Source organism: Octodon degus, unplaced genomic scaffold (genome assembly GCF_000260255.1).
Source record: "Octodon degus isolate 3935 unplaced genomic scaffold, OctDeg1.0 scaffold00040, whole genome shotgun sequence".
In the NCBI taxonomy this organism is placed as follows: domain Eukaryota; kingdom Metazoa; phylum Chordata; class Mammalia; order Rodentia; family Octodontidae; genus Octodon; species Octodon degus.
In genome coordinates this window covers 15,488,955-15,514,034 of record NW_004524616.1, presented here as the reverse complement: position 1 = coordinate 15,514,034, position 25,080 = coordinate 15,488,955, and the positions used below count along the sequence as shown (strand labels likewise).

General features: G+C 42.4%; 1 protein-coding gene across 1 annotated transcript in view; it reads left to right on the top strand.

Moving 5' to 3' along the window:
* The window catches only part of Prdm6 (PR/SET domain 6), a 99,301-nt gene that overhangs the window by 59,820 nt on the left and 14,401 nt on the right, over positions 1-25,080 (top strand). Inside the window, exons 5-7 of the mRNA XM_023715302.1 lie at positions 6,725-6,852; positions 10,259-10,383; positions 21,796-22,138. Coding sequence (XP_023571070.1) covers positions 6,725-6,852; positions 10,259-10,383; positions 21,796-22,138 — 596 coding nt within the window. The remainder of the gene's footprint in view (positions 1-6,724; positions 6,853-10,258; positions 10,384-21,795; positions 22,139-25,080) is intronic.

Here is a 25,080-nt window from a genome sequence, read left to right as displayed (position 1 = left end):
ATAAATGAATAAAATTAAAAAAAAAAAGTTAACCATACATAGCACTGTAAAGCACCTTTTCTCCCTTTGACTGGAAAGCTCAGGATGGAAGGCTCTGGGTCAGATGAAGGCTCTGCACAGCACAGGAACCGTAGGTGTTTGCAGGGTTTCTAGGTTATTGTATTAATTTGTTTTGAAAATGCCCCTCAGCTGTGTAGATTGGTGCAACCACTGTGGAAGTCAATGTGGAGAGGCCTCAAAAAACTAAAAACAGAAATTCCGTTTGACTCAGGTACTCCCCTTGTAGTTATCATCCCTAAAGAGTTAAAGACGTAGTTTCATGGTGATGCACATGTGCCCATGTTTATAGTAGCTCAACTCTTTATAGCTAAATGTTGGAAGTGGTCTGTATGTTCATTATCAGATGACTGGATGAGGAAAGCATGGCATTTAAACACAGTGGAGCACTACTCTGCCCTAAAGGATAGATTTGAGCCATGTGTAGGAAAATGCATACATTTGAGACTGTAATGTTAAAATAACTTAGACACACAAGCTTACATATCACATGGTCTCTTTTATACGAGAAATGCAAAGTATACATAAAGAGCAAACTGACAGATAATAGGAAATAGGGAGACGAGTCTTGTGCAAAGGCAAGTGGACTAAGAGATGGAGGAAGGGATGTAAGGGGAGAGAAGGGGATGAAAGAAAAATTGAGGTACATTATGTGCATGTAAAGACTTCGCACGAGGACTAGAATCACTGTGTGGTCTATACAGGTAACAACACAATTTTTTTAAAAAGAAAATATTCCCAGTTATAACACTGATTTTCAGCGATAGAAATATCTGTGTTTCCAAATTTAAATTCTTGGGCCAGCTAAGATAGCTCAGTAGAATAAGCTCTTGCCTGGCAAGCACAGGGTCAAGTTCAATCCCCAGTACTGCAAAAAAAAAAACAAAAAACAAAAAACAAAAACAAACAAACAAACAAAAAAAAAACAACTTAATGGGGTGCAGCAGGTACGTACATTAGTGAGGTAGGTAGCATGCAAAGTGATGGGGAACATTAGGGTCTAGGGAAAACTAGAAAACCATATGCCCACTCCAGGGTACTACCTCTTCTCAACCTCAATGAATTAGTACAGATTGGAAACTCAGCTATTTGGTTTGCAAAAGAAGTTAGTCATCTAAGTAAAATTAAAATTTTTAAAAAACACTGCCAAAAAAACAAACAAACAAACAAACAAACAAACAAAAAAAGCAAATCCAAAGTTGGTCTACTGCCTAAATACAGCCTGAGAACCATTTGCTGGGAAGCACTACAATAAAGCAACCATTCGGAGACAGCAATGTATAAAAATGTGTATCATTTGGAAGCTGGTTTCTTGCTGTTAACGTTAAAATGAGCTAGTTAAAATGAGCTCTCGTTAGTTCCTGGCTTACATTGTTTCTGTGATTTATATAAACTGGCAGCATTCATAATAATAAAGCCATGAGCGAGCCACTAATTGTTACAGTTGACATTGCTGGTGCATATCTTCTCATATAAAGCAGAGCTTTGCTGCAGAAAAATAGGGTGATGGGAGACTGGGACTTCCTGATGTTCAGGACCACAGTCCGATGCCTTTTTCTTGGTGATCTTCAGTTACAAATGAGGGAGAATGTTATTTTAACCACATGTGTGGTGTCCCAGTTGGTATTTTGAATTGAAAACTGTTAAAATCTCCTCGAAAAGATAAGAATTACCTTCTCACTTATCTTTTTCATTGATTTGAGATAAAAGAGGAAGCACAGACCAGAAACTATGGGTTTTAAATGGCACCAGCAATCACAAAAGAAAGCAGAGGCTGATAATGTAGTGATACATATTACAGATATTTTCCCAGAAGGATGAAGTATGTACCTTGAGTAACGGCTTCCCTAACAATATATACAAAAATTCAAGTTTAAAGAAATAAAGGGCTAGCTTATATTTTTCTCTATTCAATTGAAAAAGTTAATCAGAAAAGCACAAAGTAGGGGCACAGGATGTAACTCAGCGGTAGAACGCATGCCGAGCATGTACGAAGCCCCAAGTTCAATCCCCGCTGCAAAACACACGCGTACATGCACGCGCACTGCGTACGCAGGCTCGAAGTGTGCTATATCAACACTCGTGTGGTCTCCTCTAGGCCCCAGGAAGTGCACATACCATTAACATTTTGTAACATGCCAGTGTTTGTTTTGTTTTTGTCTTTTTAAAGAAATTAGACCTTTCTTTAAAAAAAAAAAGAAATTAGACATTTCAGATCAAGTGTAAGCTCTATTTGTTCTGCATTTCTTTTTTTCTTTTGTTTCTGAAGACTTTTACCCCATGGAAGTTGCCAGAAATTCTTCCAACATGCCTTTTCAGGATTTCATTATGTGTCTATTTATATATTTGCTATACATATGACAAGAAAATATAGTACTTAGTGTTATTTTATGTATTTTGAAGTCCTAACAAGTGGTATCAGTGATACACAACTTTTCTCAACCAATATGTCTTTAATGTTTATATTGACTGAGTCAATGCAAGTAGGTCTAGTTTATTAACTTTAAATGTTTTATAAAATGTCTTTGAATGGATAAGACAGTTTATTATGATATTGATAGATATTTCCATTATTACTGATTGCTATTACAAACAGTGCTGAAGTGAGTGCCTTTGAACTCATCTTCTGAAGCACATGTATCAGCTTCATTGGGGTAATTTCCTAGAAGTAAAATTGATGAACCAGAGGATATATATATATCCTGTCAGCAGTGCTGGAACTAGATTTCTAAAACACATACACCAAATAGGGCTGGCCAAATAGCTCAGTGGATTAAAGCACCTGAAAGCAGGTGCAGGGGCCAGGGGGTTCGATCTCTGGGCCTGCCATGCCAGCCCCACCCCCAGGACATGTTGAGGCAGCAATTGAGACTGGGCGTGGTGGTGTGGGCCTGTAAGCTCTTGGGAGGCTGTAAACAGGAGGATCACAATGAGTCCGATCTAGTTAGTGAGACCCTGAACACCTTTCCCTAAAATTAAAAAAAAAAAAAAAAAAATCCAAAACAAAAACAAATACACCAAGTACACTTTCTACAGTTTTGAGGCTATTGCACAATTCCTCCCCACCCCATCCCTTATGTCTCTTCACACGTAATTGTCTTACTCTAAAAGTCTTTTCTTTGACTTCCTTAGAAAAAAGAGAGCAAGTATTCAAGCTTTGTTGGCTATATTCATGCAGAATAATGGGTACGATTTTCAGGAAAGCTTTGCTAGGTCCAGCTGTTCTTTCAGGGTTGATTTGTTGCCTGCTCTAAGTTCACTGCTCCTGCCTCGCTCTGTTAGAATGGGCAGCACTCTTCCCTTTTTCTCAGCTGCTAAGGGGGTTATCTAACACTTGGAGGATGATTGTTTGTTTGTTTCCTGCTTACTTTAAAGTTTTAAAAAGATAATGAAGACAGCTGTTGGTCTTGGCATTTGTTAACCTCCTTAAATTCCTTAGGATTTTTGGGTCTCTTGGGCTTCTAACCTCAGACTTAATTTCAGCGTCGCACAGATGCTAGTGCAGCCTCCAAGCATACTTGCTGGATTTGAGGTTGTTGCTGCCACTCTTAGAACACTCTCCTCCCGCTTTCTCCTGCCTGGAAGAGCATCATCCTCTGTCTGGTAGTTCAGTTCCAGTAAGATTTTTTTTAAAACTGAGTTTTTAAATGGTAACAGAGCTAATGATGAAAAATAACAGTAAGACCCACATTAGCATCTAGAGCCTTCTTAAGTTTCTGTTTAGTACTCACATTCAAGTGTCTTTTGTTTTTCTTTTATTATATTAGAGGAATAAACAGAAATAGGTATTAACATTTCTTGGCCCACTTTCAATCTGACAAGAAATGCTGTGTTTAGATGTTGATTCTTGTGCTGGGGAGATGACGTGGTAGTATAAGTGTCTGCCTGGCAAGCGCAGGGACCCAAGTTCTATCCTTGGTACTGTCGCATGTTGTATGGGCCACACAACTGGGTGTTGTGGTGCACACCTGTAATCCTAGTGCTGGGAAGCTTGAGACAGGAGGATCCCTATGAATTTGAACTGTGTAGTAAGACCCTGTACCAAATAAAAATAAATAAATAAATAAATAAATAAATAAATAAATAAATAAATGTTGGTTCTTAACAGCATAGACCAGAAAGAGCTGAGCATGGTCCTGAAGCAAAAGCAAGGCTCTGTGCTTTGACCCCACTCCACCCCACCCCCTGCCACCCCAGTACCTGTGCTGAGGAGGTGCTGGGCATGTTATTGTGATGAGAATCTTTGACATAATCTCACATGATGTAACTGTATGTTGTTACAAAGGGCTGAGCAAGAGGAGTAAGGATCAAGTTTGACCATGCGAGCTATGGGGGTGCAGTCATGGGTTCTGGGGGGGTGCATGGGATTTTGGTCAGTTTCATGTGAATGTTATAACATCCGTGTTAGCTGAAGTCAGGGAGGTCCCACCTCTTTGCATATGCTGCATTGTATGATATTTCCCATCTACCTTTTCTTCATGTAGCAGTTTACGCTAGGCAGGCACAAATGATGGGCTTCTGTGTGGTGCACAGTATGCTTAGATGAGTATCACTGAAACAGAAATGTAGGAGAAAGACGTTGGTACCCATTTTCTAGATGGCCTGATTCATGCATGGCATTTGAGTGAGTTTGCACTTAAGACTGGCCCCCTCTGCATTCGGGCTGCGACACTACCTGGATTGAGACTGGCTACAAGCATGGTGATGGGGTGTTGCTTGCAGTTCTTTGGATTATTCATGCATTTTCAGTAATTTTCTCCATCAAGCCTTACTGAAGATTGGTTTGTGGGGCAGGGATGGATGGGCCCCAGTGTCACCAACATTTTTTTCTATTAAGGATGTTAAGGGAACCAAATGCCCTTGGTCAGTGTTGCAGTGGCTGTCAATAGCATGTGCAAAGTTAAGATTTTGAATCCTAACTGACTTCCTTAAAAAAACTGTTAAAAAACACAACAGCAAGAACAACTGCAGTGTGGTCTATCCTGAGTAAAATACCTGTAGCAGATGTATCTGCTACATGAAATGTTTCCATTCTCTGTCGTTACCCCAGACTAAGCATTTAAAAGTCATTAGACTTAAATGTAATGTAATCCAGGAGTCTCTTCATTCTGCTCAGACTAAATTGATTATCAGCTATGATTGCTCTAGTGTGTTTACAAGGTTATAACTTCTCAAATGATTTCTTTGTTAGATTAATGTTTGTTTTTATTTGTGGGGGTTAATGGAAAGGTTGGGAGTAGAGAGGAATGAGTTCAAGAAGAGCAGAAAAAGTGCAGCTGCTTTAGGATGACCCTCCCGACAGAAGAAAGAGGCTGCTGTCGCTAGGTCCTGTGGTCTTGCAGAGGAGGTGTGTCAAACTAAAGTGATACGAATGCCCTGCAGCCTGGGGCGTCAGCCACGTCTCTGAGATTTATTTTGTGCATGTGTTTGAAAAGGAAGAAGGACAGAACCTACTAGCAAGAGTGAGAGGCGTGGTTTCTGAGTGCTTTGGAGAACACTTCCTGGATCCCACTGCTGATTTTATTTGAAGATGTTTAGTTTGCCAGGGTTAGTGGCCACACCTATAATCGCAGCTGTGTGGGAGGCTAAGGCAGGAGGATCACAGGTTCTAGGCCAGCCTGGGCAACATAACTCACAAATAAAAGTAGTTTATTTGAAAAAAGAAAGAAAACAAGAAAATGCTTAGTTCAGTTGTGACCACTCTAAGAACTACACTCTTAAGACCTTCTTTTAACTGTCCCCAGCTTCCTGGAAAGCTCCAGAAGTGCTGTAAGCCTCTGCTCCTCTTGCTGTCACATGGTCGGGGTCACCACGGTGGAGTGGCTGCTGGAGGGGAGCCCTTGTCTCTGCCCTAGGTGCTGGGTGGGGTGGGGGCTGTGCAAGATTTCTTTGCCTGTGCTTTTGGCCTGGTTTGCCCTGGATTTAATTTTATAAAATGCTACCACGAAAGACAATCGGCCTGATTTGATCTAAGGCATTAATTATGAGGGCAGCCTCACAGGAGAAACTTAAAATCCATAGAACCGCTATTTTGTTTTTTCCCTTGGTGAGGTTCCTCCAACTGTTGGGATTGAATGTGGGGCCTCATACATGCCCTTCTAATGCTTTCGGGTCCTGACAGCTCATGTCCTACATTACTCTGGGGTGCTGTCCATTTCTTTCATCTGAGCTACTACCTCTCTTGCTAGTTCTTCACAGCTCCCTAACTCTCCAACTGCCTCCAGGTAGGTGTCATCCAGCTTGTCGCACAGAGGGTGATGGCCTCCCACAGGCCTTTGAACAGTTGTGTGTTGAGCCTGCGGGCCTTTCATGTGAATGCCTCCGCCATGTCAGTGAGGCCTGTCCTCCAGCCTGCTCTGTTTATCCAGCAGCTCATTACTGAGGGCTGGCCTGTCAAAACGGGTTAAATATTCTTTGGGAAATATGGTCACATCCTTGAGATACCACAAGTATGTTTAATACGGGGAAGATTGGCTTGATAAGTAAAACATGATCGACTTGCATCACCAAAAATATTTTTTTGTTATTCCAATTGAGTTCCTACAGACATCAATAAGCACTAGCAAAGCTGAGGGCACTAAATTTCTGCAGCTGACACCAAGGGAGGCAGGGAAAATGATTGCTGATGATTCGTTCTAACTACTTGACCTTCTGACCTCTTCTCTAGATATATGATCAAGATGGGACACTACAGCACTTTATTGATGGTGGGGAACCTAGTAAGTCGAGCTGGATGAGGTATATCCGATGTGCAAGGCACTGTGGAGAACAGAATCTAACAGTAGTTCAGTACAGGTAAAGTATATCTTGATTTACCACTTACAGAGCTGAAGTCCTTTGGCTTGCACACACAAATTCAGGCTTGCTGCGAGCGCTTTTAAAACTCCTGCAGACCCTGCACAGGTTGGCAGAGATGTTGTTTTGCCAGCTCCCTGAACCCTCCTTAGTTCCTAGGACAGTAATTTCTTGACCACTTGGAAGCAAAGGTGCCAGTAGGCAGCCTGTCCGTCCAGAGCCCTTGCTGAAGTTGCCTGTGTGTCATTGCTTGAACTTCCATAAAAGCCTGGGTGGGTCCTGAAAGCCCACCGACTGGGGGCAGCGCTCACAGCAGATGCGTGTGCCTGGAGGAGCAGGATTTCAGAGCCTGGGCCCAGGCCTGTCCTGCTTAGTCTCCTTCAGCTTCTCTCCCTGCAAGGACAGAACCACTGGCAACCGAGAACCTTGCTCTTGCCAACACTGCCCTTCAGCGCTTGCCACGCTCTCCTGCGGGCACTGAGCTGGGGCAGTCTCTCCGACTCCCTCCATAGGTGCCAGGGCATAGGGCTTTGGGTGGCTTTAGTTGTGTTTCAGGCAGTGAGGTGCAGAGCACCAACGGGGCTTCAAACCAGAGCAAGATGGCGCCATCCCCACCCCACAGGGCATCCTGTAGAGAGGCTTCGGGGCCAAGCAGCAAGATGCATTCGCAGGGCACCTCAGCCCGTCTTTTCTAAGTGCACCTGCTGGCCAAACGTTTCCACTTAGCGCTTAAGAAGGCTGAAGTGGAGATGAGAGGGCAAAACAAATCAACCCGGAAAAAAAGCTTCACCATTCAAAATCCCTCGAAAACATGTGCCATATAAATATATGAGCTCAGTTATAAACAGCCGTGTTCCCTTTCGAATCAGAAGCAACTGTTTAGCTTTATTAGGCACCACAGACACATCAAAGCAGAGGGCCGGTGCTCGGCAACTTGGAGTCCTGCCTGTGGCTATTTATTTTCCTTTCCTTTTTTTTAATCAAGTTTTTTTTTTTTTTTTTTTTTAACTTCCCCATAGCTTAAAGGCTGCACAAATCTGGCTTGTTCTCTAGCGGTCTCCAACTTAAAAGCAACATATACGGGCAGCATCTGACTCCTTGCCTTGCTTTCCTATGCAGTTTTATTTCATTAAATAATGGTTTAACTGCAGTGTAGTGCAAGATGATGCTTGAATACACTGCCGTACACAGGCTATTCTCACCTTCACTGTTGTGAAGGTTTTACAGAACTCGAGCTAAGAAGTTAGTAAGCACTATGTTTGTGCAGCCCTCACGGGATGGTATCGCTGGTTCTGTGCTGTAATGCCCAGGCAGTTAGTCTGTGAAGCAGAGTTTGAGTTTGGGACAAGACACCCTTCTGAGGAGGGGGGGGGTGTGGGGCGTGAGTGAGTCATTACTGATCTGTCAATATTAAGTGGATTTTACAACTTCCCTCTATGACAGCGCCTAAACTATGAGCTCTGTCTGCTGATCTGTTTTTGATTACTTCAGATCTTTATAAAATGAACTACAAAAACACAATTTTAAAAACTGGCATCTATCATCAGTGACGACGTCCAAAAGTAAGAAAATAGAAAAGTTGGACCCCGAAGAGCCAGCCTAATTTTTATCATACATGAATGTCCTCTTCACAGAAAGTCAGCTGGTTTAAATTCATTCTGTTATGATTTGTAATATCTAAATGGAATTTTCTTCAAAGCGCCCTTGATTGATTGACCCTTAGCTGAACGTTTTGTTTTTATTTTGAGGCTGACAATAATGTTTGTTGGCATGTGTTCTGCTTCAACTGCGTTGGGACGCCATGAAGCTATCTTTATGAGTCATCCAACCACAATACTAAATACATGTCAGCAAAGGAAATATTATCTGAAAAGGGAAAAATCCCTTTGATGTGCCTTAACATGCAGAGATTGCTGCGAGTTTTGGAAGCTTGGCCTGCTTGTAAGGCACGGTGTACACTTACACATTTTTCTCCCCCTTTCAGCCTGCTCCGTGCCTCAGAAGACCACCCATTGCTCGAAAACAGTTCTGCTCTTTCAGCAGCAAAGTGTGTCATTTGGTTTTAGCACATTCATTTGCCGGGCGCAGTGTTTATCTTAAGGGAAGCCAAACCGAGAGATGAAATGTTACAAGGGTGAAGTACAAAGTAGACTCAATTTTTCTCAAGTTAGGAGATGCCAGTGATTTATAGCTCAGCTCCAATTTTAATTTTTTTATGTAGCAGTGGAAAGAATTAATAAAATGCACAGCTCTAGAGATGCGGAGGGAGGTAGGGTGGTGAGGGCCGGACAACTGGCTGGAGTTTTTGTCAGATATTCATAGAATGTTGGGAAAAAAACATTCTGCTTAGCTAGCAGTGCCCTCGTGAGACAGAATGGCAGCAAGTGAAGAAAATAACAAGATAAATGAAATTTTTGCAGCTGCAAGTAAAATATTGAGAATCTGCACTTTTTTATTGATCTTTATGATCCTATTGCCAAGAGCCACTTTGTGGTGACAGAATATGTTGACAAGTGCATATCTCACTGCCATGAAAAATGTGGAGAAGGATTCGCCTTATGTCTGCAGTGTTGTACAAGGGACAAATTGCCCTGCGACAGCCAGTTCCTTACAGAAAGGGGAAATTTAAGGGCCAGCAACCCCAAACACTTTTATCTGAAACTTGAGGCTAATGTGTGAAGCAATTCTTCATTGAGAAAACCAGTTTCGGTATCCTCTTTTTTTATTTTTTTAAATCTGTAGATTTTTCTTTATGGTGCCAGAGCTGTTATAAAAACTGTTTATTTCTTGGTGCCCTCACTGTATCATTTCAGAGTGTAATCTTTCAGCCAGTGTAAAGTGCTCCTCTTGTACTTAATGAATTTTCATCCATTTCACGTAAGAGGTTTTTCTCTTTTGTATCAAGCCTCAGGAAAAAGGGAATGGAGTTTTTTATTCTTGGCCTTTGTATCACAAAGATGCTCCATTTTACTGCAAATTTGAAAAGTTCCAGTGCAGTTGTCAGAATCCACCTAATGCTTTTCCTTCAAATAAGAAATCAGTGAAATTAATTTACATATATGAGTTTTGGGTATCACAGTCTTTGTAGTTTGCCCAGAAAGACTTTTCTCATTAGTGCAAGGCAGCATTTTTAAAAGGAAACTTCCCCTCTCTCTGTCTCCTGGGCCAGATATCTGTCTCTTTGGGGCCCTCTATGCAGGGACACTGTGGAAATAAACTATACACTGTTTATCATACTGAGTTATAGGCCCTAATTGATTGCTAGGGACAATAAGGTGAATGTAGATTTATTATAAACAAATTGTTTAGGTGGAGCTGGGCAGAACATTTTCAGGGCAATAAAAATGTGGTGGGGGCACATAAGTCCTGCCTATTACTAAGCTGGGTTTTCTTTTGTTTTGAATAGGTCGAATATATTCTACCGAGCCTGTATAGATATCCCCAGGGGCACCGAGCTTCTGGTGTGGTACAATGACAGCTATACGTCTTTCTTTGGGATCCCCTTACAATGCATTGCCCAGGATGAAAACTGTAAGAATTTATTTTAGCTCTAAATTCGCATCTCACAATACTTATTTCAAAGCTAACTTTTAAAGAATGTTTTTTTCTTGAAACTTCTTAAATGTGCTTGACTATGCTACCTCTTGCAGACTTGCACACATCCCGCCTGTCATTTTCTTCTCCCTGTATGTTGTTTGCTTTTTCACAGGGCATCTTAACCTCTACGAGCCGCTACTCAGTTTCAAAGCCTTTGCCAGAGTTTTAAATAATCGCTGACAACAGACTTAAGTCAGCTGGTGTTCGCTGAGCACATACTAGGTGTCTGGTGCTAAGCTTTTCCCTGGGGCTTATGAAAGCAGCGATAAGATAACTTGGTTCTGAGGCTGCAGGCTTACTGGAGCCACACTATGCAAAAATCAAGTATGCAGAAGACAGTACGGCTTAATCAAGGGTAAAATCTCTGCAGTTCATTGAGTTTGCTTCCTCCTAAATAATATGAAAAATTGTAGAGGGGGCCAGGGAGATAGCTCAGTAGAATAAGCGGTTGCCTGGCAAGCACAAGGTCCTGAGTTCAGTCCCCAGTACCACCAAAAAAAAAAAAAAAAAAAAAAAGTAGATGTGTAAAATTCATGCCTTTCTAAATATTTTTGGCCTAACATGCCTAGAACCATATAATTTTCTTTTATTTTTATTATCATACCAACCATTATCTTTGAAAGAATAATCAAACTCTTGGGCAAATATGAACTTGAAACAACTTTCATTTAAAATTTATATTTTTGTTTTATCAGTCCTTTTGAAAATATTACAAGGTAACTTCCAGAAATTGCAACAGAATTAGGAAATTCTGATGTGCTCTAATGAGAAACACTAGTTTTAGTGATGCTGTGTTTTCCTGTCACTAAATTGACTAATATGTGGTAATTTGACGTTATGTACCAAAAAAAGACAGTAGATCTATTTTAATAGAAAACTTCACTTTCAAAAAAGTGTTATTTTCTTTCTTCGCCTCCAGTTCTTATATGCAAATATGCACATATGCACCCACGCTAAGTCCAATAGAAAACACTCATATGTCTGCTGGCCAGAATGTTGGTGAGGGTCAGGTATTTCTAGCACATGTTGCTTTTAATTTCTTTGTAAAAAGTAAAATCCTCAAAAGGCCTGCTGCTATCAGTTTTCTTTCTGTTTTAGCCTAACTCCAAATCAATCTGTAATTAAAAAAAGAAAAAGAAAGAAAGAAAGAAAAAACTTTGGGCCTGCAATACATTCTTCGTCTCAAGTGTCTATTAGTTTCTTTTCTGCAGTGGTGCTTCCATTTGAGGGAGCATCTTTTTTTTTTAAGGAGAAAATCTCAGCTTTGGACAGAAGTGTGTGCTGGTGTTAGAGGTAATACTGATGCGGAAGTCACTGCGCTCTCCTGGGCCCAAATACCTCCAAGCCTCTGCCCTGGAGCTAGCTCCAGGTCCAAGTGGAGAAGCACCAGTGTCTCCCGAGTGGCTGACTGGGCTTGCCCGTGACATACCCCTGTCTTCTAAAGCATGAAGTGTAGTCCAAAAGGATTCCAGAAATCCTGTGAGGACCCCGTTTCCTTTTGTAAGGCCCCCTGTTGCAGACGCTGGAGCTGTGGCGCAGCTGCTCACACTTCAAGGCCTAGAGTTCTCAAGTATGTAGCTCAGACTCCGGATACTCATTTGTTCATTCACTCAGTCATTCTCATTCTTTGCTCAGATATTTACTGAGTACCAACTTTGGGCCACTGTCTTTGCTAGGTGCTATAAATGCAGGAGGAAAAAAAAAAGACAAAACTTCCTGTTCTCATTTTACCAGGCTACAGATCCATAAATGTATAAGTAACTAGCTGGTTAGGTGTTAATGTGTTGTAGAGCTAGTAGAGCAGAGGAGTAAGTACAGCCAGAGTCGGGGGTTGCAAATTCCAGAGTGATTAGACAGCCCTAGGGGAGGGGATTTGTAGGCAAGGACTTAGGAGGCGAAGGAACCAGCTCTACGGGACTGTGTGGAGGAGCCCTGCCGGCTTAGCCAGACTCAAAGCGAGAGGCCCCAGGATGGGAGTATCCCTGGCAAGTGGAGGAGCATCATAGAGGTTGACATGGGCACAGAGTGAGTGTGAGGTGGTAACCAGGTGCAGTGGTGGTGCAATCTCGGTTGGCCTTGCCGGACCGCCCGAGCCTGACTGATATTCTGTGGAGTTGGGAGCAGCCTAGTGAATTGGTCTGAGGTTTTATCAAGATTGCTGAGTGGAGATGAGGTAGTGGGGGTGGGGTGGGATGCAATGAGAGACTCCTGCAGGAACCTTAGGGAGAGGTGGTTTGGGCCAGCATGGAAGTGGTGGAGGTGGTGGGAAGCAGTTGGAGTTTGGATGTCTTTAGTTTTTTGTTTGTTTGTTTGTTTTGCGGTAGCAGGGATTGAACTCAGGACCCTGCACTTGCCAGGCAAGTGTCTATTCTACCAAGCTATCTCTCCGGTCCCTGGACATCTTTGGAAATAAAGTGGGCTACGTTTTCTGCTGTGGGAGCCAGTGAGTATGAGGAGTTTCAAGGAAGGCTTGAGTCTTGGAGAAGTGAAAGGATGGCATGACTGTTTACTGCGTTGAGTCTGGGAGACAGACATGGGAAGCACAGAATGACCGCCCTTGTCACCTTGCTGTGGCTCTCTGGAGTGAAGTCACACAGCCATGTGCTGGTGAAAGTATGAGAGGGATGGGGCATTGGTGTGGCCCATTTGGGGCCCCTTTGCTAGTCGTAGCCACCTGACAGTGAGTGGCTGAGAACGCACTACATGGTCTGCAAGATGCCACAGTGCATCAAAAAATATACTTTCTGGGAATAGTGTATAGTTTGCTTTTCTTGTATAGTCCACTTGTGTGAAGCATTCTTGAGGTTGCTGACTAGAATGTTGAATAAACTCTTGGGGTGGATGCCATATCATTTAGCACCTGAAATCCTTGAAAGGAAATTCACAAAGCTGGAGCAGCTTGAAGTATTATAGATTCAGCAGGAAAACTAAACAGCTCTTTTGGGTTTATTTCAGAGCTCTTAGGGTTGAGGGAGGTTTAAAGGGAATTAAGTCATTGGCTAAAAGGTTCAACAGTTACAATGCCTCTTTCCCCTGAGGGTATTATGGGAATTTTATTTCAGTTCCTGTCTTAAAGTCATATATCTGTCATGTGACTGGCCACCCAAGAAAATGGCAGAGGGCTTCATCAGATAGTGTGGAGGAGATATATGACTTTGACACTGACTCCAAGATGGATTCTCATTCTGTATGATTTACTCAGAGCTGGGGGTTCCCGACTCTGTGCTGGGTAAATACTTGATATAATTTAGAAGCACCAGTGTGTGAAAGGGCACAGAGAATTTTCCTGTGTCCTTCCATGGCCTGAGTAATTTAAATCATCTCACCTGGATTAGCAGTTCTAAGACAATTTTCATCCCATTGAACTAGCTACAAAATAAATTAGAGATCTTTAAGAAGCTTCCTGAGATCAAAGCTGCATTGGCTACGGTTCCTCGCAGCTTAACAACTAATGAATACTCATGGATAGGTATTAGTGCCATTATTAGAAGAGATTCATTATTTCAGCTTGATTCTCTCTGTTAATGAAATTGATACCTGGACTAAGATATTTAAGGAAAATCTGGTTTTACTTAGTGAATAACACGTATTAAGCACTTTATTTATAAAAATATCATTTTCTTCCCATGGTTCTTTCAACATTCAGAGCACACATTTCCCAGGGAGCCTGCCACAGGCTGGGCCTCACTAAGTGCCCCCCTCTGAGAGTGGCGTGTGGCAGCGGGCACGCCAGGCACACTCACTGCCCAGACAAGCCATTAGGAGCTGCCTGCACTCAAAGGGGAGACAGTGTTTCACATAGGCATTTTGGTTCTGGAAGCAATTCCTGCATTATTTTCTTTTTAAAGAATCAGTTATAAATGTAACAGAGCTGCAAGAGAGAGCCACTCCATCCACTGTGGGCCTTTGAGAGGAGCCTGCAGGACTTGGTGTCGACAGATTGCATCCGCAAGAAGGAGCGAGGCTCCCTGAAGCTTCCAGCGGGGGCTTAGCTCCTGCAGAGTGGAAAGACCGTAGTGCATTCGTATTCGTTTCAGAGGAAATTAAAAAAAAAAACCCTGGGAATAAATGTTAAACAAGTCTTCCTGCTGCTTGTTCTGTCTGGGCACATGAAGCTGAGGTAGCAGAATGTGAAACTTGATGGCAACGTGGGAGCTGCACCGGGTTAAACCTGGCCTCGAGGAGGCCTGCCTGTTTCTTTTGATTGTGAAGAGCAGAAAATAAAAAGGGGCACCTCTGCACAGTGCCTCTCAGCCTCCCACCCCACCAGCAGTGGGAAGGGGGCCCAGCCCAAGAAGGCCTTCCCCAGTGTGCTCGTTAGGGGACCTCTGTGACGGCGTGCAAACACGCAAGCCTGTCCTGAGTTCAGGAGGATGACCGGAGACACACAGACACACAACTTCAGTGTGAGTCACAGTGCCTGGTGAGACCACGCCAGAGCCTAAGTTTAGGTTGGGTATGAGTCGGAGGAGCTGGAGCTCCAGGCCCTGGGTGCAGAGGGAAGCTGGGACTGGATTCCTTATATCAGCTGGGAATGGCAAGTACTTTCCTCTTTCTAAGTGGGGACAAGGAAAACACTCCCTTACAAACTAAGGATTGTCCATCCTCGGTGACTGGTGTAAACAGTCACACTAAACACCAGCTGTGGCTTAGGCTGTAGATGTTTTGGGCCTTGATTCTGCAATACCTTTCAGATATAGTAACCCAAGGCTAAGAAGCTATTATATAAATTGGTGTAGGATTGGAGAAATCTTTGGTCTTTATAAATAAAATAAAAGAGAAGTGGCCCCACAGCAATGCCTCTGTAGCTGCACAGGACTCCAGCGGAAGGCGACAACCCACTGAAAGTGTTCACGGAGAAAAATGACACAGGGCAAGCCACTGACTTGGCAGGTTTGGGTCCTGTCGGATGTTGTGTGTGCTGCCCGTGTCTCAGCCTGACTGTGGAACTAAGGTGCCTTCTTCCAGCTTGTGGGCGAGTCTTAGGTGGGCTTGTCTCTCAGCTCAGGCCAGCTGCCTCCCCTGGGTCGTGCTCCCTCCTCCTGTGCCTAGCGAGCGCACAGTGGGGCTGTGCAGGAGTCTTCCTCTTCCTCAGTAGTACAGCTCTTCAGGACATCCCCAGCTCAGAACTGTTAGAACCCTCCCCTGGTCTGATCCTACTTGCCTCACTTCTCAACAGATGCTGATCTGGAGAGCAGTGTGCAGTAAACCTGCGCATGGATTCCAGACACTCCATTCCGATGTCTGTTTTCCAGGGAGCCTGACTTTAGACAGGTTCTCTTGGATTGGTATTTTCAGTGCAGACCTCTGTATTGAGCCCACCACTCTTATGCAACTTTGCCGCAAAAGCTTCACCTACATGTCTCAGGCATCTCAAACAGCATACTACAACTAAAACTGTGCACCTGCTCCTACAGTCTGCCTCTCTTCTAGCTGAGTGACTCCTCCCAGTCATCTGGTTGTTCTCTGGAAACTTTGACACTTCACTCTTGCTCATGCTTCTTTTTTTGAAAATGTATTTGGTTAGGGTTTCGCTACACAACTCGGACTTGTAGTGATCCTCCTGTCTCAGCCTCCCCAGCGCTAGCCTTTAGCAGGCGCTTAGTCTGCTGAGGTAGCTTACCGGTCCACTTACCACTTCTTAAATGAAGTGCTGTTGTATATTCTTATTGTAAAAGATTACATTTTTTTAGTACATGTGTGCCATACACAATGATTGCATTCTTTATGGGGTGATTGTACAAAACACATTTTAATTCTTTTTTTTTTTTATCTCTTCCTCCTAATTTTTTTTTAAAGTTTTTTTAATATATATTCAGGATATTAGTCCTGAATATATATAAAATAACTCAGGAATAACTAGGAAACTTTTCCCCCATTGTGTAGGTTGTCTTTCTACCTGTTGGGGTGTGATTTTATTTGTTGGTCTTGATGCTATTTCCTGTGCAACCAGGAATCTGTTGAGAAAGTCCTTGTCTGTATCTGTTACTTCAGGAGTTTTACTTATTTTCTCTTCCAGTAGATTAAATGTTTGTGATTTAGCATTGAGATCTTGGATTTTTTTTTTTCCGAATGCCTTCAGGGCAGGTTTGGCTGGCTTGAGTTGTGGGGATCTGAACCACAGCAACCTGAGCCTGACAGCTTTGTTGAAGCAGCCACTTAAAGAACTGAGCTAGGGGGCAGGCCCCCCGACATTGAGATCTTGGATCCATTTTACTTTTGGCTTAGTAAGGTGAGAGGGTGGTCTAGATGCACTCTTGTGCGCATGGATAGCCTCTTCCCAGTGGCACTTATTACAGAGATTCTTTCCTCTAGTGTATGTTTTTGGCTCTTTTGCCAAAGATCAAGTAGTTGAATGTGCTTGGGGTTGTTTCTGCACCCTCTATTCTGTCCTGTTCAGCTGAATGTCTGTTTTTATGCCAGAATCCTTCTATTTTTACTGCTGTAGCTTTGTAATGTAACAGCAAATCCAGAATTGTGATGCCCCCTGCTTTGCTTGCGTTATATGAGATTGTTTTTGTTATTCTTGGTCTTTCCTGGTTCCATATGGATTTTAGTATTGTTTTTTCTAGTTTCATGAGGAATGCTATTTATATTTTGATTGGGAGTGCATTAAATCTATATGTCAGTTTGGCAATATGGCCATTTATGGTGTATCTGCCTACGCAGGAACAGGGAATATCTTTCTATTTTCTGTTGTCTTTTTTGATCTCCTTTGTCAGAGTATGGTAGTTTTAATTGTAGAGGTGCTTCCCTTCTCTGGCTAGGCTAATTATTTGGTCTAAATGCATGGCTTCTCTTCATATCTGCTGCCACTTCTCTCGTCAGTGCCACCTACTGCTGCTGGCCTGGGTTGCTGCAGCAGCGTGCTATGTGTGCCTGTACTTTCCTCTTTCGTATCACAGCAGCCAGCATGACATTTCATTGATTTGCTTATTCTGTTGTTTCAGTTTATCTGCTTGTTTTGTTAACAAGGAGTTGGTCCCATAGATCAAAGTTTATAACGCACCGCAGACATGCAGGTTTCCTTCCCAGAGACAGTCAGTAGCACTGACAGAGTCTTAGCTGTTCTTCTGGAGATTGCTTTTTGCCCGTTGAGGCATCTGAGTATATTCTCCCTTTCTTTCTGGGGCACTGGTTCTACACTCCCTTTTTTATATGTGCTGCTATGTATAATAGCATTCTGTAATATAGTTCTGTACTTTTCTTTTACATTTATCAGTAACCATGGTGATGCATTTTGCATTAATTACACTAATCTGATCTCTTCAGACCCTACTTCAAACCCCCTTTTTGGCATCCTCTGACTCTTGTGCTAAATACTTGTACCTAGTCCTTTAATATGAGTCACGTGTTATCTCCCGAAACATGTTGCATGCCCCACCTAGTGTTACAAAAATTAGAATTTAAGTATCTTTAGACTGACTATATATTACCAGGTGGCTGCAGACCTAAGTCCAGTGCATTAACCCCTCAGAGCACAGGCGTTTCATCCCAGCTATTCCCACTCTTTATTATGTAAACACTATTATTGTCACTACATTAACTCAGATTCTGTATACCCCAAATTATTAAGCTTTTAGATATAGAAATATAATTTGTTACCACTTGACATTGCTTATTAAGCTAAGAAAGATTTATTGACCCACAGATTATTTTGTTTTCCTATAAAGATTATGTGACCTTAATTATTTAAAAACATTAACCAGTTAGGTTGTGTTCCTTAAACACAAGTGGGGTCCTCTTATCTATACTGAGAATATTACTAGAGTATTTCTGTAAGTCACTATATTCCCCTTTGCAGCAAGAACATTGCCGGCTACTTTTTCTCACTTGCACCTTCATTCTGCAGTCTTCCTATTGTGCTTCACTCCCTCTTGGTCTGAAATGTCCCTGCCAGCGGGAACCTAGCACTGCTAGGCACCTCCCTGAGCTTTGCCTCCTCCCAGTTACTAGTGGAGGAGCCCAGCAGGATGGGCTTCCCATGGAGCCCCTGGCTTTTCTAGTTGGAAATGGACCTTTGCTTAACCACACAGTCCTCCAGGGCCTTTCAAAGAGTAATAATCTGCATGCCATGAAACATTTTTTAAACTCTGAAAGGTATTCACAGATTCCATGCTGATGACGTACTTCTGTTTCAGAAAGTTGATAATATACATATTTATATACAAGACATAGACATATATACAAATACATACATATGAACATATAGGGATAGAATAATTCATACATATAACATGTATGATTTGATATACCTGATACACAAGTACTTATACAGAAAGCAGCATACTACTTGTAGTTTCCTATTATGTTTCCAAAACTTAACTAGGCAGCAAAGATGGATAGGTGGCTCGTTAGGAACAAAATTCGCTGGAAGTCAGAAAGCTAAAGTCTGCAGCCTAGACATGTTCCTAACTGACCCCAAGAAAGGTACTGGACTTCTGAAGCATTCAGTTTTTCCCTTTTGCAGTGAGAGAGGGTAGGGATAGATCAGTGAGTCTCAGTCCCTTTTGCTTCACATCAGAAGCACTCGGGCAACTTTAAAAACTTAATCTCTCTTACTGAGAGATTCTGTTTTACTATTTTAGAATGCATAGTAGATGGGATTAAAGCTGCTCACTTGACCTGTTCTAGTTGCTTGTAGGTGGGCAAGTTTATTTTTTATTTTGCTGTCCTAAGATAGGATTGTTGAGTGCAGAGCCCTGTAGAGAGCACTATTCCTTTCTCTGGATTTGTTAAACGTGGGATTCTGCAGAATTCTCTGTGTCAGAGTCTTTGCACAGCATGGCAGCCCTGTCTTGTCCCCCACATGTGGTATCTGCATGTCCCCTTAGCACAGAGCTCCCTGGCAGTCACAGACCTCTCCTGTTCCCTTGCTGTGACGGAGAATGTGTGAGTCTTCATGCTAGGCAGCATTCTCGGTTGTCATCTATGCTCGGGTGGGATGAGAGCTCACACTTCCATGTGGGCTTGATCTGGTGGCCAACAGCCACCGCCTGCATGGCTTTGCTGCTTGCTATCACTCTTTTTATATTTTATTTTATTTTTTATTAGTGCATGTTGGTAGTACATGATATTCTGTTCATTATGGGGAGTAGGCTCGTGACGTGTGGTGGCCTAGATCTTTCTTCTCCCCTTTGATACTGAGGGTTGAAGCCATGGCCCACCACGTGAGAGGCAAGCGCTCCACCACTGAGCTGCACCCTCAGCCACCAATCTTCTAAACAATCATTCTATCCAAATTGTCAATATCATCTCGTTCTCTTGAGCACATTATGACCTTTAATTTCTTCAACCCCTGGAATGACCCATAGGTACAGTATTGAAATAATGCTTTTAACCCTATCAGGAAGGTTCTTATTATCTTTGGACCTGTGGACTTAGCAGTGAACACTTCATAAATATTAATGCAATAAAAACCTTGGCAAAAAAACCCCAGTAAATTTCAAGTATATTAGACCTTTCTCCTCAGAAACTTCCCTATGTCTAGTTCTCTCTCCACTTGCCCTTTACACCCTGGCGTAGAGCCCAACTCCCATGTCACTCTCTTCTCTATGCATAGTAATAAGAGTGGTCACTGCTGTTGGCAGCGGGCCTTGTGAGGAGCACTTTCATTATCACACTGAGAACCCCATAAAAGAGGCTCAAGCCAAGGAAACCAGGGCTCCTAGCGCCCCGCACTGGGTGTCAACTGCAGGGCAGCCTCTGTACTGAGTGCTATCTATATGTGGTATCACTTGACCCTGGGTGTAGGATTTTGCACTTTACTCGGCACTGAACCATGAGGTTGCTATTCCAAGCGAGGCTGGTCAGCAGTGTCTGCCTGTTGGGGACTGAGTGCAGGCCCTTTGCGCGGAGCTACAGCCTCAGCCCTTTTTCACTATTTTCTTTTGAGGCAGGATCTTACTAAGTCAGGCTGGGCTCTCACATGTTGTCCTTCTGCTTTGGCTTTCCAGAGTGCTGGGATTACGAGTGTACACCACTTCGTCCAGAACTGGGTAGAGGCACCACCTCTGTTTCCCCATTGGCCCCCACTCTCACTTTGTCCACAGCACCCCGTCATTCATCATGCTTCTCTCAAGCCCACCCTAAGCAGTGTGGCTTTTTTTTTTCTTGTAGTCATCTGCTCAAAAGCAGCCTGTATTCTTTTCTTAAGGCTCAAGTCTATCTGTATTTGACTTTTATTTTTTTTTTTTGTACCATGAGTTGAACTTCCGACCTTCAGTTTGCCAGGCAGGCCCTGTGCCACTGAGCTATATCCTTGGCCCCTATATTTAACTTTTGAGGCCCTCTGAAGTCTGTCCCTAGCCCCCACCACAAGCTCTTACTCTTGGAGTGCCTCCCGGCCAGCCTGTCTTGATAGCAGTTGCCCAGCATCCCAGGCTACGCCTGTAACCTTGTTCCATCTCCTCAGCCAGCTTTTCCTGGAGGCCTGTCCTGTGCGGGCATTCTCCCCCACTGGCCGAGGCTGCCTGTGCACTGCTCAGGACCCCATTCGGAGCAGCCCTTGCCCTCTCCCTCCCTTGCTGGCCTCCCCCAGGGTCCCTCCAGGAGGGGTACGGTGTGGAACCTCGCTGTGGAGTCTTCCTCATTGCAGGTCATAAATGAACTCTGAAGGCAAAGACCATGTAAGAACCATATTGAGTGTGTACTAGTTGCTTAATAAACGACGTCTGTTCAGTTGAGGATAGCAGCAGGCATTGTGTTATATTTTGCCAAATTAAAGCCTTATTTATGTTTTCACCCTTTCTACCATCAGAAACACTGAACAGAGTTTTGTCTTTTCTAATCCTTGTTAGACTAATGTCTTAAAGAGAAACATTTAAAAAGAACCAAACCCTGTAGACATCTTCAGAGTTTAGTTTTATAATAAAAGCTGTTTGAATAATTAGACCTTTACATTCCTGAAGATAAAATAAACATGTAATCTTTTACCTTATTTTGCTCAATTCAGTTGTTCAGAAGATCAAAGTGATAAAGACAATGTAAAATTTAACATTTTAATACTGATGTTGTACACTGTTTCACTTACCGCTTTATGGGAGTAACTGCTTCTGACATCAGTTAGGACATTTTTGTTGCTGACATAATGTGTTTTTGTAATAGCAGTCAGCAAATAAAGGGATGCTTATTATTCAAATAAATAAAAATATATCCGCATTTGTTGAGTTACTAATTTGTAAGAACATTGTCTTTCCCCTCAAATGATTTTTATTACATTTTGAGTTGAGGAAAAAAACACAAAAATTTAAAACGTCAATTTGTAAGACTTTTAACAAAGTAAGAATTGTGTTTATTTTAAGGGGCAGTAAATCTGTTCTTCTAAAACTATTGCTGTTCTCCTAGTAAACGTCCCTTCAACGGTCACGGAAGCCATGTGCCGGCAGGACGCCCTGCAGCCCTTCAGCAAGAGCAGCAAGCTCTCCCCAGCCACCCCGCAGCGATCCGTTGTTTTCCCACAGACTCCGTGCAACCGAAACTTCTCGCTCCTGGATAAGTCTGGGCCCATTGAGTCCGGATTTAACCAGATCAACGTGAAAAACCAGCGAGTCCTCGCAAGCCCGACCTCTACCAGCCAGCTGCACTCGGAGTTCAGTGACTGGCACCTCTGGAAGTGCGGGCAGTGCTTTAAGACTTTCACCCAGAGGATCCTCCTGCAGATGAACGTGTGCACGCAGAACCCCGACAGGTAACCGTGACTCCCGCTGCTCACGCTGTTGGCTTAGTGAGAATGCTGCTTCCCTTCCGGCCAGCTTCCGGTCGCTGCCTCCTGTGCCTGCATGCCGGAAGGGCCGGAGGAGTGCGAGGCGCTCCACACATCTATTGTCTACCAGGGTCTGCAGGCGGGTTTCTCGCTGTAGCAAGGAATATGCACTTGTTATCCAAACACTGCTGTCCGAGTGTAACAGGAAGTACAAGAAGCATTCATGAATATCACAGGTAGAAAAATGAGGTGGGGATAATTAGAATCCTCTCAGTCTTCCCAAGATAATATAGCAGGCTGCTCTGCGGCTGTCATAGTCATTTCAGAGTTCACCTTCAGTGTGCTGTGGGTATGAACTTAATTAAGTACTAAGAGGTAATGAATTGGAATTTTTTGCTTAGTTCTATTTTTCTTCAGAGCATGCAAACCCATAAATCCTGCAAAGCTGTCAAAAGGAAATACCTCCTCTGCTAGTGATGTGGAGGAAAACAGATGCCACTTATTCAATAAACTAATATCCACACAGAAGAAAAATGTTGACTAGATACCTCAGAGTCAAAGTTGGCTTGAAAGTTTGTCAATAAAGAATTTTATGGCCATGAACTGAGGATGAAATTTAGCTGAACAAGTGAATTAAAATTTCAGGTACTCTGATGAGTGGCACAGGAGATATAATGGAACTATTATTTATGAATCAAAACTGGTTTATTCGACAGTCTTGATAGCTGGGAGTGCAAAAGACAAAAATCAAATTAATTCAATAAGAAAGATTATTCATGTTTTATCTCTCATATCGTATGAAAACTAGATTAAACCCCAAATATTTAAGAATAGCATTGAAAATACATTTTGAATATAAAAACAAAAAAATACTTTTTGGAACTAGCACTAGGAGGTCAAAGACACAGGGTTCTTGAATTGTTTTAATTTTGTCACTGATCAACTTTGATTAAGCAAGTCACTAACTCTCTGTGCCGATCAGTACATGTTTAGTTCTTCCCTTCAAGTGCTGCAGGACACAGAAGTATGCCTAGAAAATTGAAACAAGAGAACAGAGGATGAAGGTGTGGTGGAAGGGAATGGGTATTCTACACTAACGGCAGGGTACATATGTACACTTACAAGTATTTTTTTTTGTGTGTGTGTGTGCCATCCTAGAAATCACTTGTTTATCATCAAGCATTGCTGTGACTAATAATATTGAAACATTTACATTAGGACTGTTAAGGGCATCCATGCCTTGGAGAAAGTTATTCACAGACCTGTCTGTGTCTTAGTACTTTGGCAGTACAGGTATATTACCTGTGCATGGACTAAAATGATATACATAAGTGATACATAGTGGTGAAAAAGTTTTCTTCTTTCAGAAAGTATTTTTTTAAAGTTTACCTTTCCTGCAAGTATACACGAAGCCTCAAGATGTAGCTACTTTAAGTTTGCAAAGTATTTGAGCAGTTCTTAAAAGTGTAAATGATCCATTAAAACATTTTTTACTTATTTAGTTTTTATGTATTTGGTACAGAGTCTCACTATACAGTTCAGACTCATAGTGATCCTCCTGTTTTAAACCTCCCCAGCACAGGGATTACAGCGTGCCTGGGGGCGGGGCCAGCATGGTGCTTAGTCCATTGAGCTATCTCACCAGCCCCTATTAAAATCTTACAGACATGCTTTTTTAAATTAAGTTCAGGTGAATGAGTCTATCGTTTGCAAAGGTATGGTAATAGTCACAGTAACTGAATACCCAAAATAAAATAAAATAAAATAAAATGATAGTTGAAAGTTTTTGGATATTGGAATTCAAAGCTTAACTTTGCATCTGGTATTTCATGCTAAATATCATAAAAATAATGAAACTATTTGATGGTACATACAAAGTACTGAAACAGACTTCTGTCTTAGATAATTGTGTTTTTATTATGGTTATTCTTAGAAAATCCTGTTTGTATAATGGTGTAAGTCCCTATGAAGTTTGTCCTGTAAAAATGTTCTAATTTATAATACATTTATGAAAATTATTGGAAAATGTATTTTTAAAAAGCTGTCAGAAAAATACTTAAAAAGTTAGCTAGTGTGTTTAAACTATGCATGATCCTTATGAACTTACCTGCCCAGCACACAGGGTGACCTGGCTGGAGCACAGCAATGTGGATGTGCTGTCAGGGTTCCTCAGAGTCACTCCAAGGGTGGATTCCTGCTTTTCCTTTCCATGCACTTTGTTGGTGAAGACTTGAAAGGTGGCCGCTATCTTCACAAATGAGTAAAAATGAATTATAACTTGAAAAAGTCAGTCCCTGTGTTGGTAGAGTGATAAATTACGGTGTTGTCTTACTAACCACGTGGAGAAGCTTGAATCACAGCATCATATCTGAGTTGATTATTGGAGATAAGAGGGAATAGAGGGTGATGCCCAGCCTTTCTGACCTACTAATTTCATTCTAGATGATTAATTTTCTTTTAGCATCCAGGACTGAAATAGCTCTTTTCTGTTCCAGAACCCAGATGCTCTCTTTTTACCAGAACGTTTGGAAGTAAAAGATACTCTCCATTATTCTTAATCACATGAGTGAATTGCTAAATGGGAGAAATGTGCAGAGCTACAATGGAACATCAGATTTGCTTATGCTAGTTGCTAAATTTGGAGGCTTACCTGCTATCAATGTGGAAACTTCCAGCTGCTGAGTACACATATATTCTTTGGTGATTTGCTCCACCATTCAGATGGGTTCTAGTCTTTGGCAGCTTGTGCCCATTCATCTATATCCGATTGTCCCCCAGTGTCTGTGGGCAGGACCCCTGCAGACATCACCATCCATGCATGCTCAGGTACCTCAGATAATGGTGTGGGATTTTATGTAACCTATGCAGTCTTCCTGTGTCCTTTAAATCATCTCTAGATCCCTTACAATATCTACTCTAATGTAAAT